Source organism: Mchenga conophoros, linkage group LG15 (assembly GCF_057382185.1).
Source record: "Mchenga conophoros isolate Kocher_MC1m ecotype Shallow Benthic linkage group LG15, M_conophoros_male_GT1.1, whole genome shotgun sequence".
Taxonomy (NCBI): Eukaryota; Metazoa; Chordata; class Actinopteri; order Cichliformes; family Cichlidae; genus Mchenga; species Mchenga conophoros.
The window spans coordinates 2,408,710-2,426,070 of record NC_140540.1 but is presented as its reverse complement, the minus strand read 5'-3'; the positions used below and the strand labels follow the sequence as shown (position 1 = coordinate 2,426,070).

General features: G+C 41.6%; 2 protein-coding genes across 2 annotated transcripts; one reads left to right on the top strand and one right to left on the bottom strand.

Moving 5' to 3' along the window:
• Positions 1-1,488: 1,488 nt before the first annotated feature.
• LOC146557480 (NF-kappa-B inhibitor alpha-like) lies at positions 1,489-3,871 on the top strand. The gene is made up of 6 exons (XM_085247097.1): positions 1,489-1,791; positions 2,357-2,462; positions 2,558-2,765; positions 2,880-2,968; positions 3,081-3,341; positions 3,438-3,871. The coding sequence occupies exons 1-6, from the start codon at positions 1,568-1,570 to the stop codon at positions 3,465-3,467; spliced, it is 918 nt and encodes a 305-aa protein (XP_085103223.1). The 5' UTR covers positions 1,489-1,567; the 3' UTR covers positions 3,468-3,871.
• Positions 3,872-5,179: 1,308 nt separating this feature from the next.
• Positions 5,180-10,887, bottom strand: LOC146557479 (proteasome subunit alpha type-6). The gene is made up of 7 exons (XM_085247071.1): positions 10,679-10,887; positions 9,712-9,806; positions 7,859-7,940; positions 7,312-7,467; positions 7,040-7,218; positions 6,772-6,866; positions 5,180-5,395 (listed from the first exon to the last, which is right to left on the bottom strand). The coding sequence occupies exons 1-7, from the start codon at positions 10,752-10,754 to the stop codon at positions 5,338-5,340; spliced, it is 741 nt and encodes a 246-aa protein (XP_085103197.1). The 5' UTR covers positions 10,755-10,887; the 3' UTR covers positions 5,180-5,337.
• Between the last annotated feature and the right edge of the window lie 6,474 nt (positions 10,888-17,361).

The window sequence follows — 17,361 nt, the reverse complement described above, 5'->3', positions numbered from 1 at the left end:
CCACAGAGGCGTGAAAGCTTCGCTGCGCTTGGATACTGTTGCTATGTTTTCACCAAGCCTACCTTTTACAATGCAAACAGAAGTGATCCTGGGATTTTTTTCATGTGAAATGTCAGGAGAGCACATACAGGTAGCTCTGTCACGCACCTTTCTACCTTGTTGTGTAACAGAAAGAAATTTCCTTTAAAAAAAAAAAAGATCCCAAGCAAGATCAAACCAAGAAAACTTCCTAAAATTCCTCCCAAAAATCTCAGCAGAGTTTTCTGCATGAGTTAACACAGTGTTTTCCAGGAGCTCATGGTGTCAGGCATGTGCAATGCTGAATGGGCAAGTCCAGAACATCCTATTGTGGAACATGCAGTGTTGCTTTCATAAGGGAGTCTCCATGAGGAAACTTTAGAATCTTCCCCCAGAATCTCTGTCTGCATAACTTCACTTTGTAGCGTAAACCGAAATCTGTCCCAGTTAAACAACATGAGAAGATTTTTCACGTCTCTAAATGTGATGTGTGATCATAACTGTGCTATTTTGATTATGGAAGAGAAACATTAAGGTTTGATTATATCCATCAGGCGAGCTCCAAGTCTCCATAGACTCTAATGTTAAAGTGCTCAACTTTACGTGTTTACAGGACACATAAACAAGTAAATAAAATATAGTTTTGAGTTCTGCAGTTATTTTCTGCCTTCGTGACAACTGTAACTGAAACGAATCCAACCTTTAATATTTTTATGTTTTAGTTTTGGACAGTGAAACGTTGGTATTTTTTGAGCGTGCAACTCGGGACTAAATGACAGGTGTCTAGGTATGGATTCAATGTATGGAAGACCATATATAAAAAGGTCCAGCTTTTAATACAGTCTTTGTATTTCGTGCCAAAGTCCTAAATCTTTAATAATATAATAGTAATAATAATAAATATTTGAGCTGTACATTTGAACGTATAGCAGGCTGCACGTGATATTGATTTGGCTCTTTGTACTTTGCACCAATATTAGGTTTGTCTGTTACTGAGAATTACAACCACAGAATATTTATAGGCTTCACGCTGAGGTTAACTGCGAAGAGCCCGTGATATGCGTAATTTTTGAAACACAGGAAATTTGGATGTCTGTCTATTTAAAAAAGTATTTAGATTTGGTTGAAAGCATAGGAAGGAAAGTATGCAGTGCTACTTTGGTTAGCCACTTGAAACAGATAATTTCCCCAGTGCAGTAGGGAATTCTTCAAGAGCCAGTCAGGGGCTGTCTCCCTATCATTCATGCCAATCATGTCTCATTCACTGAAATTAAATCTATGTCCCCTAACCTACATCACAGGTGAAAAAAGGTGTCTAATAGGAAACTACAAGTTTTCAGTCTGAGTCTTTTGGGGGGGATTTTTCTCACAAAAGCACAGGCCCGATGTGATTTCCCTTGCTAAGATAAGTCAATTGGAAATCCCCACTTAGGCGCCGCCCCGGCAGACGCGCACACAAAACCCAGCGCGCCCTCCCTCAGTAGCACAACTTTGCTCTCGCCCTCTGAAACAGACGGAGCTTTTGCTTATAGGAGAAAGGAAAGCCAGCATGTACAGAGTTTCTAACCACAACCAAATGGATTATAACTTGGACAACATGGAGCCCAAACACGGGAAAATGCTGCCTTGCCAAGAGGACCGTTTTGACAGCGGTGTGGATTCGCTTAAGGAAGACGAACTGGCGAACGACTTCGAGGAGCTAAGATTGCCGAGCGAGGATCACTCGCAGGAATACGAGCCTTGGAGAACTGTGGTGACCGAAGACGGTGACACGTAAGTGGATTATTATTGTTTTTAAAAAAAATCAATGTATTTATTTAGTATGAACATGTATATGTGTGTGTGCGTCGATTAGTCGAACTTTAATTGCGCATTTGCAAAATTCCGCTTTGTGCGTAAATTGAAATCGGCTTTTGCACCAGAGCGCAGGATCGGTGCACATGAAAGATCTGAAAAGCTGCACAGAAATATCGGAAAAGTTGCATGGAAACAACATCTTTTAAAGGTCTTAAAAATACTTTGTGCGCATGTGTTGGCAGCGCAGTGCATAGTCGTGTGTGTGTGTGCGTGTGTTGGCTGAGCGTGCAGTCTGGGCGGTGCTAAAGTCCGCTCTGCGCGTTCAGGAAAGTCCCTGGCCTGCTGCCAGTAACTGATAAAGCATCAGATGTGTCAAGCCACAACTGGTGGAAATAACCCGACAAAACTCCATTCTTGCGAAACGCTCCACTGCTCAGGCTTTGTTCTCTCATATTTGACTGGAACCACTTCCTCTGTGCGTAATTTTTCTTTGAAGGGCTCTATTTTAACTCCCCTCTCTTTTTCTGTCCTCCCCACACAGGCTGCTCCATTTGGCCGTCATTCACGAAGCCACCGAACATGCCGTCCAGATGATTAAACTGTCTCATAATCACCCGTTCCTCAATGTGCAGAACCACCAGAGACAGGTAATAAGCGGCACTGTGCCAGATCCACGAATCCCTTCCGAAACCTGCACACTTTGCAGTCAGGTTAACATATGTTTCTGTTGTGTCCCACACAGACTGCCCTCCACCTGGCAGTGATCACAGAGCAGGCCCACTTGGTGGACAGACTCCTGAAGGCCGGCGCTGACCCGCTGCTGGCCGACGACAGCGGAAACACAGCCCTCCACATCGCCTGTAAAAAGGGCTCCCTGGCCTGCTTTGGCGTCATCACCCAGAACTGCCAACGTCACCTCACCTCCATTGTGTCTTTCCCCAACTACAGTGGTAAGCATCGAGTTCAAATAGCGTCCTAAGAAACAAACACACTCTTATGTTTCACTTACACAGCTGTTGAAGTGTGTGTAACTGAGTTTGCTCTACTTCCTTCCCTCTCCATAGGACATAACTGTCTCCACTTGGCATCCATCAATGGCTACATTTCTCTGGTGGAAAGCCTCGTTCGGCTTGGTGCAGACATCAATGCACAGGTAGGTGTCTCTAACATGGAAGCCATTTGGATTATTTTATGATTATTATGATTATTATTCTTATTCACACACGTGCAGAAACTTGACCTCGTGTTTCTGTTGCTTCCTGCAGGAACAGTGCAGTGGACGGACGGCGCTCCACCTGGCCGTTGACCTCCAGAACCCCACACTAGTCTGTCGCCTCCTCGACCTCGGTGCAGACGTTAACTGCCTGAACTACGGTGGCTTCGCCCCGTACCACCTCACCTACGGGCGGCAGAACGAGGAGATCCGCTGCCAGCTGTATGAGAGAACGGCACAGGAGCTCAGGGAGCTGCCTGAAAGCGAATCGGACGACAGCGACATGGAGGATCTGGACCTGTCAGAAGACGAGGTCAGTATCTGCTCAGCTTTGAATATCACACTGAGATCCGATGGAGTCAAAACACTTTAAGGCGTGAATCTATAACATTTTTTTTCTTCTCTACAGCTCTATGATGACATAAAGTTTGGAAAGTAACAAGAACAGCCTGTCCACTGGTGATGTAAAGCTGCTACTGGGTTAGTCGAAACCACGGCTCCCAAACGGGGGGACAGCTCAACCCACGTCCCTCCCTCTCCACCCTCCGTACCCTCTACCGTCCAAGTCCAGAGGTGCTGGTCCTGGGATCACGAATGAGTATGAAGGTGGCGCCCAGTCTGGTCGGGATCGCTGAACGATCCGTACCAAAAGACCCCACACCAAAGCAAGACCATGACTTCTGTATGGTCCTGATGTTACTGTAATAACTGTACAAAATAATGTGTATATACCAGAACAGACGAGTGTAATATTTTGTAAATACAGAGACTATTTTTGTACATGTGTGTGAATTTTAAACACTATATAAAGAAAAATAAAAGGAGTTTATGAACATGAACTGCTTTGAGCGGCTGCTGTGCGTTTCCTTCCTCATGACGATGATGACTTTGTCTTGGCCTTTCCACGCTGTAATACGAGCATCATTTCTCACTTATAGTGATGAAGCACAGTCACCAACCAGACTTGTGAAAGAGAGAGACACACACATAAAAAAACCCCAAAAAGATCACACTCAGCCGCTTGGAACAGTCTGGGATTTCCTTTTGTTGGGCGAGGTCACAGGGTCTCTGAGTCACCGCGCTGAAAGTCCCTGGGCGGCATAAGAGGAACATGATGTGCTTGAATATTCCACCCTCCCCTGGAATGGCTGTGAGTGGCAGCTAGGAACTGGCGCTACTGGGTAGAAATACCAAGGAGGAAATGTTTTACAAATATGGGCGAGCGTTCCAGAGAGCTCAGTGACCCTTTCTTTTTCTTTTTCGCCGTGTCATTAGGACCAGGAGACTTTCTTTGCTTTACAAGGAAGTCCAGGCTGTCCGTCAGCCGACACATGCAGGTACTTGGGAATTTTTCAGAAAGGAATTATCTGAAGCAACCGAAATGAATTTCCCAGTAAAGTTATCCTTGAAGCAACGCTCGAATGCCCCAGAATGACTCGGTTACACAATTGTGTTTGCTGTATCCTCTCTGGCTTGTAAACATTAACTATTACAGTAGGATGGGGATTTTTTGTTTCCAGTGATTACAGAACTTGTCAAGGACAGCGGAAGTTTCAGACAGAATATCAGCCTGGAAATTTGGTCGAGTAACTGACTTAAGATTCCTCTTTGATTAGAAGAAGAAGACGTGAAGACTTATACTCTGGTTAAAAGAAACTGGTGTGTTGCAAAGAATTCCAATATGGAAGGGGGATTTTTTTAGAAGCCACTCACAATGACACACTGAGGTCACATCGCCATCATTTCTGCTCATGTGGATGACAAAGAGAGCTGAGAAAGACAAGTCCCCCCCTTTTTCTGAATTATAAAGTTTCCCCTCGCAAAGAGAAACTATTTGTGTTGTGTGACATTTCCGGAAAGTTAAAGTATTCTATTTCTGACATGTGCGTAGAAAAAAAAAAAAAGCCAAAAAAAGTAGAGAAAACAAGGTCAAATCAAGTCTGCATCACCGAGTTTGTAGTAGAATAACCTCTCCGCAGCACCTTTGTAAGTCATGTGATTTTTGTGCACCAAGAGCCACAACAGGAAGCTCAAAAGTAGAAGCTCTGCATGTTCCCACAAACAGTTTCCCCTGCTGCTAAACACAGACGGTAAAAGGTTTCAGTTGACAAGCAGAGGACCTAAAAAGAAATGATAAAAAATGCAAACAGCCCATTTATAATAGTTTTACTCAAAAAACCTCTTTTTATTGTTGAATGAAACAGTGGGGTAAATGTACAGCAAACAAAGATAACACGAGCCTCCAATCTGGGAACTGCATTTCCCATCATGCTCTAACTAAATCCAACAGGCGACGCCGCTCTGCTCGCTCAGTCCCGCTCGGCGAGGGACATTAGGTGGGTGTCCACTTCAGTCTCTGCGAGGATCCTGCAGGACAAAAATGAGATGAAGATAAAGACTCCAAAATCTAACTCGTTTTTAAAGTGAACATTTTATGCTCACTTTCAGCTCCATATCTTTATTCTTGGCCTCTACCAGGGTGGCTTTGCATGATTCACAGTCGAATATAAGCCGTACTTATCATATAGTTAGCTCTTGTGGAGCCTCTTTGTTTATCTTGACTCTACCTTTAAACAACTTTCTTCTGATTGGCTAACTCTAGTAAGTGGAAGGTTTGAACAGTAGGTGGGTGGGGCCTCTGCGCTCTTAATGACCATACATGGGCTAAGTTTAAGAAAAAAAGGGTCTCTAACAAAGCACTGTGAGCAACACAGGGATGTTCCCATTAGGGTCAATTGCTCGTGTGGCGTCCCATATTTAGGCATCCACCATAGCAACAGTAAATGAGATGAAAAGCACAATATGTCCCTATGAAGTCATATTTCACTCAATGCCAAACACCTGTAGCACATGATGTCTTAAATTCAAATATTTTTAAGTACTTCAGCATTTCAAATACTGTACGAAGGTCTCGTCGCTGTGTGTTTTACTATGGAAATGTGAAATTGCTGCAGCAATTTGTTTAACCATGTGCAAACATTCATGGAAATAAAGTGCATAAGGCAAACACATGGTTTGCACAATTTAAATAAAAGTCAGTATTTGGAAGATCTTCAGCACAGCCTGAACACTCTCAGGCAGCTTTCATGCAGTTTCTTTAAGTTGTTTTCAGGAGCAGTTCTGCAGGCTTCATGGAGGACATTCAAAGCTCTTCTTTGGAGGTTTCTGCCTTTTGTTCCGTTCTGTGTCAGGATGATCCCACACTGCTTTAATAATGCTGAGGTCCGCCTCTGGCGAGGCCAATGCATGACTGATGGTGCTCCACTGTGTCTATTTATGTCCAGGTATCCTTTAATTGCACTGGCAGTGTTTTTGAAACAAGCCATTGTCAATCAGATGTTCTCCAGATAGTACTGCATGATGGACAATCTGATGATGCTCTTCTGTGTTCACAATTCCATCAATTTTGACAAGATCTCCAACAATACTGCCCCAAACCAGGACACAGCCTCCACCGTGTTTTACAGGTGGCTGCAGACACTCACTCTCTCCTGACCTGCTCTGTAAATAGTGACGACAATTTGGGCAAAAATTGTCACAGGACCAGAGACATCTTGCAGGTCTGAATTTCTTCTCAGTTTTTAATGACATAACTTTAAGATGCTGTTCATCTGCTGCAGATAGGCCTCTTTGGGAATCACCTTGTTGGTGCAAATATACTATTTCAAATAAACCTAACTGTGTGCTCTAATGACTCATAGTGCTCAAAGGAATACAACAGAGTTGTGCTGCTGAACTTTTACCTGAACTTGGGATCCTGTGTTGTTATGACGCCCACCTCTAGCTCAGAGGGCTTGAAGTCAATGGAGAGAACAGTTGACAGGCAAGAGATTGCCGTCTGAAGGGGAAAACAGGAGGGTTGGGGAAAAAAGGTAAGTTGGTGATATTTTCATTCTTAGAATGTTGGATGCCTGGAAACCACCACCGCAAAGGCACACACTTTACTTTCACATTGGTGTTTGTTCCGTATGAACCTTTGCTACACCAGCAAAAGAAAATATTTTATGATACCTCGATCGTTTGTTCAAAGGTCCAATCCAGTTTCTTTTTCACTTTCTTCTCCAGGAAGCTGGTGGCTTCTGTCTGCTTCACGCCGGCGGCCGTGGCCTTGAAACCACAATAGTAGCCTGCTGGGTCGCATTTGTACACCTGAGGGCCGTACTCTTCATCTATGCCGATCACGATCATACCTGCGTGTTAGCATGCATTTAGAAAGGGCGCTCAAACGACATGAAGTGCTACGTGGAGAATCAGCAATGTGAATGTGAATGCGCAATACTCACAGCAGCCCAGTGGTCGCATCTCAGCGTTCTGCGTGTAGACTTGTGAGATATCAGCAATCCTCTTACACAACATGTCCACTGGAATCTCATAACCGTACTTGTACTGCCAGTTGGCTGCTTCATATCGAGCTCGCTGGACTTGGGACCTGCTATCGGCTGTAACACATTAAATGATGCGTAAGATGGACCAGAAAAAAAAATAAAGGTCAATTTCTTTTCCCAAAGAAGCCAATAAATGTGACACTTCCAGTCTCTAACATCACACTTATGTAAGAAAGTTGTTCTTGCTGCAAAAGAAATGATTACTTGGAAAGAGGAAGTGTCAGCTGCCGTAAGAGCTCGGACTGAGAAGAAAGGCTCGCCAAGTTTAACTCAGAAAAGTACCCTGATGCTTTCCCCCCTTTTATGTATCAAAAACCAGCCTTTGTCTAAACAGCTGTTTCTGTATATTTGAAAGACAAAATGGATTTGGGTGTTTTAATGTTCAATTTTTATGTAACAATAGTAGATTTGATACAATTTTACACATTTTGAGCCTTTTTCTTACCTGTCATCCCAGACATTACACATCCAATATTATCTGTTATTCTGAAAAGGTGGGTCACTGTGGAGGCATCCAGAAGCTTGTCCTGTAGAGGAGGAAAGCATGAACATGTAAAGGAACAGAACTGTGAAACTGACAAATTACTCAGTGTATTACATAACTTATCAAACATTTAGTGTAAATATAATCAGTAACAATCAGGTTTGAACTTTTTAGAATTACGTGAGAAAATAAACACAACAAGGAGCAAGCTGCTGGAGAGACAAACGAAGCAAATTAGCAGTTCGACTTGGGGAAAAAAGCATTCTGTCAAAAAAATGTGACATTTTTCATTTTATTTAAAACCTGTAAAAATCTCCTTAAATCTACACTGGGATGTGCCGTGTAAAACACAGCCTCTTAAATTCCCCTCAGAGTTTAGGTTTCTCTCTCACAGGCTGGACTGTAACCCGTTTGTTTGTTTGTCCCCAACTACACCAGTTGTGCCTGAAACATTTTGCCAGTGCACAAACTGTTTCCATCGGATGAACAGGATATCGCGCTGAGCCGTGAAAGCTGGGCAGACGTGCTGGTAACTACAGGTCAGCTTGCAGAAGGCCTCTAATCGCTTCGAAATGATTACATCATGAACTAAATTAACTCTTATTTCCAGGTCACTTATTGCCATTAAGCACTGCAGCTTTCATCACACTAACATGCTGTGAGCAATCATTCACAGCTCAACATAAGGGAAACTGGAAGTTTCTATTGTGGTTCTGGTGTTGGACTTGAATCAGCTATTTTAAACCTCTGTGACGAGCCAACCCGAATTACTTGTTGAGCTTAATTGGACTGCCAATCAGGAGCTCTGGGCGCTTTGGTCCAGTACTAATTCTGAAAAAGTTGTTTTTGTTTGTTTGTTTGTTTTACGGCCATCTGTGTTCTCAATTGTTACCCGGGCTAAATGCAAATTGTAAAGTACAAATTCCACTGCTAGTTCTAGTTAATTGGGCTTAGATTAGAATTAGGATTAGAAATGAGTACATAGGCTCAGGTTTAGCAGGTTGGAGACGAACATAGAGAGCTGAGGCTGAGAATGTTTGGACATGTGCTGATGAACGAGAGTGGATATACTGGACAAAGGATGCTGAAGCTGGAGCTGCCAGGCAGGAGGAAAAGGGGAAGACCACAGAGAAGGAGGACATGCAGAGAGTCGGTGTGACAGAGGATGCTGGGCATAGGGTGAAATGGAGGCAGATGATCTGCTGTGGCGACTCCTGATTGGTGCAGGTTTTAACGGTTAGTTCTTAGGATGCACAGATATACCAGCCAAACATCTGTGGCATTTACACATGGTAGATGCTGATGTTTACCTGCTGTGTGACATCAACTTTGTGCTGGGTAAATGTTTAAAGATTGGGCGACGAAGAGCCTTAGGAACAGTTCAACTACTTGGACCATATTTTCGTGCAAAGAGAGTCACTTTCCACATTATCCCAGAATTATGAATATGAGACGGTTTTGGGAGCCTGGGTATACCGTTGACAGGTTGTTAGTCTGTCATGGGGTCACCGCAGAAAGACAAACAAGCATTCACACTTACTCTCACAACCAAGGCCAAATTAGAATCACCAACTAACCTAACGCATGCTGGTCTCTGAACTGTGGGAGGAAGCTGGAGTAACAGGAGAAAAGCCACACAACCTCAGCACAGAAAGCAGTAGAAGCAGCATGTATGGATGGAGGGACGGTTGCATTATTTATTCATTTGTTTCTAACTACTACTCCAAATTTCAGAACATCTATAGCCCTTCTCGTAACACTGCTACTGTTATGGCTGTAAGAAAATAACAACAAACAATCTGACATCAACTCACCGGTACTTTTTTCTGTGTTACAACAACTGCACAATCCTTTCCCCTGACTGCTACTGACGTGAGCCCACCTTGGTTTATAGCCTTGAAAGCATATTCTGCAAAAGAAAAACAAAGAGGGTGTCTTTAAGCACACGTTTGCTTGACAATGGCTACGAGCATTAGGATTCGTGGTTAACAGTCACAGAGAGCTGTTTTGTTCAGCTGGAAAATTGGGGCCACAAGTGAAGAACTATTATCAGATGTCATCTGGTTGAGCAGCTGACAGCGAATTATGTACCAATTCTGTGTAGTCTGGCTTCAAACATTACATCCAAAGCAGTAGTAGTAAAATAGTGTCATTTAAAACCCTTCACTTTGAGTAAATTTGCAAACCTTTGACTTGATTTTAACTGTTGCTGCAGGTGCTCGGGCATCTGTAGAATGACTGCTGATTAGAAGACAGCAACAAAATTCATGGCCATGTTCAGTTCAGCTTTATTAGAGGAAAAACCGCTAATTTACAATATTAAATGTTATCTTGTCTCTTTCAATCCATCCAACTAGCAGCTCTCAGACAAAATAATATTCCTGTGACTAAGAAAAATTGCAAAAAAGCTAAATGTAGTGCAGTCACAAAAAATACTTTATTTAGCCAATATATTTAACTGAATAACACGTTGATTCATTCAGCAATGAATCAGCTTGCTTGGCTGCAATGCTAACTATGCTAACTAGCCTAACAGCCAGCTAGCTATTTTGATCCCCTGTGTTTAGTTTGATAGTAGCGTCGTAAAAGGAGCCCCATAATAACAACTCGCACAGGATTAGTAAGACTGTGGTGGTCACATATCATACTACTTTCGATTTGGCGGGTCGCTTTTAATTAACTATAACCTCGGCTAAGCGAACCATGACAGAGCATTTAGCTAGCTAGCAAACAAGTAAGCCAGCGAACCGGCTTTTTATGTAAACAGATCCCCATACTGACCGACTTGATAGAGTCTGCCCTCAGGAGAGAAGATGGTAATGTGTCGATCAAACCCTGCACTCGAGCCTCGGGACATTTTACAAGGATAAGTTGGCCGAGAAGTTCGTCCAAATGAATTTGCAAGCAGACTTCACTTGATGCACACTATTTCTACCCGGAACTGAACTGAAGGGACGTGAACTTCATCCGGTGACAAAGGCTTGCTTCGTTTCTATGGTGATAAAACCAAGGGTCCTACTGATGTTTGTGGTTTCTGGTAAAGGAAAAATGTACAATAACACAATAACATGTGGTCAAACCTGTCCTTACTTTATATGACATACGATCTTTTAAGCCTTCACAAAGAAATATAAGCTCGTTTTCCAGTTTGTTACATTTACTCATCATGTCCACTTATCAGCTATTTTGCAGTGAAGAGAGCATTTCTCCAAGTATTATCCATCAGTCTTGTCTCCCCACTACATTCTTTTAATTGTCATCTCTTTAAATGTTTTATTATTTCAGATTACAAGCCTATTGTGTCTTTATAGACTGCTCTATGAGCACAAGTTTTAACTTGCCATCAGAAATTGAAGTGGTTATAAGTAGCTACACCTCAGCTTCACCATAAAAATGCTATTTACATTTGATCTTGCATTACACAAAAATGCATTAGTAAATATATTTTACTGTCATGATGTTGAATAATGCAAATTTACAACTGAGGCTGCGCAATTGGTGTAGCTCTAAACATTTTTATTGTTACAAAATTTCCCATATGGAAAAGAAATAGTAAAAACGTATATGATATACTCATGAAAGTGGCCACTTTCTCATTACTTCCATATATTATTTTACTAAGTATCCAAAACATACAAGTTTCATTATATAATTTTTCAAGGGATCTTATATCTGTTTTCACTCTTGTATGCTTTTCATACAAGTTTCACACAAGACAGATACAAACTTTATAAGATTTATTTATATCTTTTCCATATGGGTTTAGACACTGAATTTAAATTTGTGAAAATAATTTCAGTGTAGCATGTCGCATGTTTTGAGCTATTCCTACACAGTGTGTGAGTACTTCTTCTAGCATACTTGCTTATCCAATACAATACAACACAACTTTATTTATAGAGCACATTTAAAACCAATGGTATACCAAAGTGCTTCACATAAAAGACAGAAAATAAGACATAAATATTATAAATATTAAATATGATTAAATATTATAGGACCATAACAAAGTACCAGGTATGGTAACAGGTCAGTGTCACTAATACACAGGAATAGCATAAAATGCATATCAAGTAAAACATGTTAAAAGCACATGTATAAAAGGTAAAATAGAGTAAGTCGAGGGATCAGATTAAGCTGTCAGACTGTACAATCTGAACTGCTCCCAACAAACATAGATGTTTACGTCAATGCTGTAACTGCAATAAGTTAGTTAATTAACCGATTCGCACTACAACCTGGTTTGCCTCTTACCTGTAATTATTTTTATTTAATTTAATAACTGTACAGTACTCTCTGTTTATAGTAACCATTGTCCTTAATGTAAATATGTAAGAAAAAATTGTGTATGTTTCTGTTCCGTGTCCTGTGTATTGTTTGTTTGTATATTTGTCTTTTTGGCTGCTGTTACAACCAAATTTCCCCTTGTGGGACAATTAAAGGATTATTCTATTCTATTCTAAATAAGGCAAGGTTAAATAAATGGGTTTTTAACCGTGATTTAAATGACTGGAGAGAATCAGACGCGTGGATAGCAAGAGGAAGGTTATAAATCTGGTGCAGCCAAGGCAAACGCACGGTCGCCTCTAGACTTCAGACGAGATCTTGGCTGCACCAGGAGTAACTGAGTAGATGATCTTAGTGCTCGAGTGGGAATGTATGATCTACGGAGTTCGATAAGGTAGCTCAGGGTTGTGTTGTTGATCATTTTAAAGGTAAGCAGCAGTATTTTAAATTGGATGCGGTATTTAATGGGTAGCCAGTGCAGGTCAGCTGGAACAGGGGTAATAGAGGCAAACCTCCCAGTTCCGGTCAGAAGGCGTGCCGCCGCATTTTGAACAGTTTGCAGTCTATGAAGAAACGCAGAATGAAGACTGAAATAAAGGGAGTTGCAGTAATCCAGCCTAGAGGTCACAAAGGCGTGGATGAGCTTTTCCAGGTCCTTATGCGGAATATAATGCCTAGCCTTAGAAATGAGATGCAGAAACTAGATCTAACTACAGCGGACACATGTTTATCAAATTTAAAAGAGCTATCCAGCAACATGCCCAAATTGCTAACAGTGGCAGAGAGGGAGCTGGCAAGGGAACCAAAGGCATCACAAAGTTGTCTGCGAGGAAAATTACCATCAAAAACCACGATTTCAGTTTTCTTATAATTTAAGATAAGAGAGTTTCCTAAGAGCCCTTCTTTGACCTCGCTTGTCACTTGTTTGTGTTATACTCATACATAACACAACACTCTGACGTCATTATTACTAATTGCAATGAAAATTGTTGATTACCAAAAACAAAGTGATCTATGAAATATGTATGGTATCTAAAAAAGCCCAAAACAAAACATTAAAACATCACCACGCGACATCATCACCAACTGACTTACTGTCAGCAGTGATGCAGAACCACATCTCACTAATCCTATATGCTTCTATTATGTTGATATCTAAAACATAGGAGTCTGTAAGGCTTGTAAGGATCTATTTCACCCCAACTTTAACTTTATTAAAATTCTTTAGCCATTAATTAAGTTCAGTTAATGGCCAAAGAAAGAGAAATGTATAGTGGTAACAGTAACTGGCTTTGTATCTGTTCCATATGTAGCAGTATAGTCTGTATTACCCGAAACAATGAGGAAGTGATGTATTTTTGTGATGTACAAAATAATTTCCCCCAGGGATCAATAAAGTATTCTGATTCTGATTTTTACAATTTCCCGTTGGCACGGAGCACTTACAGCATGTTGACTGCTTACATGCAACCTGCAACAAAAGTATGCATCAGTAATGGGAAAATAAAATTAGAAAAACTATGTGCACCCTTACTGCGTCCATGGATATTAAGAAGATGAATAGCTGCCAGGTGCTGCTATTCAAATGGACTTGATTAATTGACCATCAGTAAATGTGAGCACCTCTGTAAAAAGCAGAAATGTCATCAGTTTGCAGGTCTGGAGGTGTGCGTTAACACAATGCTCCCTGATGGGACGTCCCAGCAAATTTACCATTGCGAAACTAAAAAAAGGAATAAAATCTCACAATCTTCAGTTAGCAGGTTCAAGTTTATGGCAGTACAGTATTATTAGGAAGGGCTACCTGGAGAAAGCCTCTTCTTTCTAAAAAGAACATGGAGGCAACACTTTGGTTTACAAAGTTACATCTTAACAAGGCACAAGACTTCAGGAACAATGTCCTTTGGACAGAGGAGACCAAAGTGCCATGCTTGGTGAAACCCAAACACAGCATATCAGTACAAATACCTCATACTAGCTGTCAAGGACAGTGGTGGAGGGGTGTGAGGATTTGGTTAAAGTAAGGAATCACGGTGTTGCAGTGACACAGTTAAGGTCCAGACCTAAACCTGACTGAAATCCTGTGACCTTAAGAGAGCTGTGCGTAAATGAACGCCCGCAGGCCCCAAAACTGAAGCAACGCTGTAAAGAACAGAGGCCCAAAACTCCTCCAGCGTTGTGAAAGACTGAGAAACTCATGCAGAAAACATGTCGTGCCGAATTAGAACTCAGCAAAAGTTATTAGAGTTCTACATGTTATTGTCTTACTGTAGAAGAAAAAGCATTATGTGTCCCAGTGTGAGCTGCCAGTGAGGTAGCACTTACAATACATAGAGCCAGTGATTCATTTCATCGTTCACACCTGGGCTTTACTTGGAAAAGTTTTAAATGGCTGCTGATGGACTGAAACATTGTGCATGCATGGAGAGATGCCAGGATTTTTGAGCATTTATAAAAATGTGTTCTTCCCATAATCACTAATGTTTCCTGTGAACTGTGACGAGTACTACCAGATACACCAACAGATCCTTACAGTGTAATGAGTAAGTTCTGTGTGCAGAATGTAATCAGCATGTGTCTGGCGCAGTCCCGATGTACACTGTAACATTGGTGTTTTGAATACATACAACATGAATTCATGCGCTACACTGTGCACTACTGCATGAGATTAAAGGCTAAAACTGTAGCTGTATATTGCCTCGTCACAAATGAAACCAGTTCCCCTTTTCTATATCTGGACACCAATAAAATATGGCGCAGACTATATTTAAAAGAAACAAAATGATATCCTGCTGCACGAAAATGAAAATAGATTTCAACTTCTCCCTATCACATAACAAGCCAAGGTGAAAGTGATGCCACGGTGTAACAATAAAATAAAATAAAAAAACCCGAACAGAGGCAACATGATCATTTCAAGGAACAAAAATCACTGTCGGGTATCCTGGTCAATGGCCAATTCCCATTTCCTTATTCATGAAGAAGCGTCTAATGTCCATGTGTCAGCCGGGTTTTCCCCTCTGTCTAATGCAGCTGAACAAAAGATGATCACTTCCTCTTTATGAGTTACTACCACATCCAGGTGATGACTCACAAAACCTGTTCAGTGTGATTTCGTGTCGATATGATTAACAGAAGTCAAATCTTGGGCTTCCTTGTAAAATTTTATGATTATATCTTTGTGGGGAAAAAAAACAAAAAACTTAGTGAAAAGTAATTAGTGATAAATGTCACACATGGGAGGGCATTTGAATTTAACCCTGTGACTCAGCCCCGCACACAGTAGATGTCATACGATGGTAAAAAATAAAGACCACGCGATTAATCATGTGAGCTCAAAACCTTGTATTACAAAAAAGACAAAAATGCATCCACTCATGCACAACCACAAACACTCCTTTTTAAGTGTGCAGCACAAAAAAACTCCAAAATGTGCAGTTTGTAGAAAAATGACTATTAATAGGACTTTTTACATGACTCTATCAAAGAAGGCCAAATGTAGCAATGATGATGGTATGAAATCACTGAGCTTGTGCACCTCTCGTTTTTTTTTTTTTTTTTTGCTTTGACATTTCATGACCTCGACCGTCCCCTGCAGATGCCCCCTCCATCACAATGCCTGTCCCCTTCCTTCCCCATCTCTGCTGTCTTTCTCTCTTTGTCTCCTCCAGCTTCTGTTCTGAGTGCGTGAAAGCGCGGCTAGCTCGAGCTGCATCGGTGCAACGCTCGCAGCATTTGCATCTGAAACCAGAAAGACCCCCACCCCCTCGCCAGCACAAAGAGGCGTGGGGCTGATTTCTGGAGTGCAGGGGGATCTCCGCTGTCGATGAAAATACTTTTTCAGAAAGCCACAGCCTGGTTAATGTTTTCCAAGCTCAAAAGTTTAGATATTAAGCAACAAGGGGAACGGCGTGATTAAGCCCTTCTCTGAAAACCTTGACGGTGTAAGATGAAATGTCAGCACTTTTTGACTCACTTTGTATGAAACGTTTTCTTTCCATGACAATGAACATTCTTAAATGTGTATTTGAAAAACTTTCCCTGAAATCACTTTTTTTCCCCTCAATTTTTCATATTGCGAGAAACCCTAAAGACATAAAGCAGGCAAAAAAAAAATCATTTTACAAACCAAAACAAAGCACTGAGGTTCTAAGAACCCCAGTGCTGTGAGCAGCTTCTGGGAACGGCTTATCTAAAGTGCACTAAAGTGCTGAGTGATGCAAAGATGATATAAGTCTGCTGAACGTGTGTGTGTGTGTGTGTGAAAGAGAGAGATAATGCTTTGTGTTACTTCCTTCTTCTATATGCATATTCTTTAGAATTTTCATGTTGTTCTTTGTAAATTGTTGAGTGAATTGTCATGTTGCAAATGCTTAAATGGTTGCAACAGCAGCCTCAAGGTGTGTTGCAATTAGTGGTGCCACAGTTACTTGGAAATGCTTTCGCCTGTTGTGCTGAGATGCATTAAGCAGAACAGAGAATGCCGTCGTTCCCGTCTGTTTGCAAACATTTTGTTTTGGTTTGTTTTTGGCTGTGCTTTGGACAGGGATCAGCATGTACAGTATGCACTAAGTGTGGTTTTGAGATGTAAATAAGATAAGCGTGAGATAAAGATCACAGCTGGTTTATATCATAGCTATAATAAACCTTGGTTTCCTGTCTGGTGTGATGATCTGGTGGTTGACACAAGAGCAAACTTTCCCCTCCATCAAACGTCTGCACTCCAGCTTTGGTGAGCTGGCCGGCTGCCAGTTAATGAATTGGCTCGTATTTACTTAACTAGCAAGAAAATTGCACTTTTTTGACTATCCACTTGATGTGACCCTATTCACTACGGCGCTGCTCTGATGATCAAACTGGAACACTTGCTACTCATCTCTTCTGGAAACGGGGGCACTAAACTGACTGTACAATGGAAAGCGAAACACCGCGCAGCCATTGCGTAGCATACCAGTAAGGCCAGTTCTTTCCATATAATTACTTTGTAAACGATAATGAATGCAACGACAGTAGCTGTAGCAGGCGGAACCTTTGCAGCTTTGCTTGCCCCGACAGGTTTGTTGATATGTCCAGCTGATTTGCATAGTAAGACGATGCAGGCTCTGAATCCGTTTCTTACTCCGAACAGGAAACAGGTGAAGAATGAAGCGAACGTAAACATGCCAAAACCTGAAGTT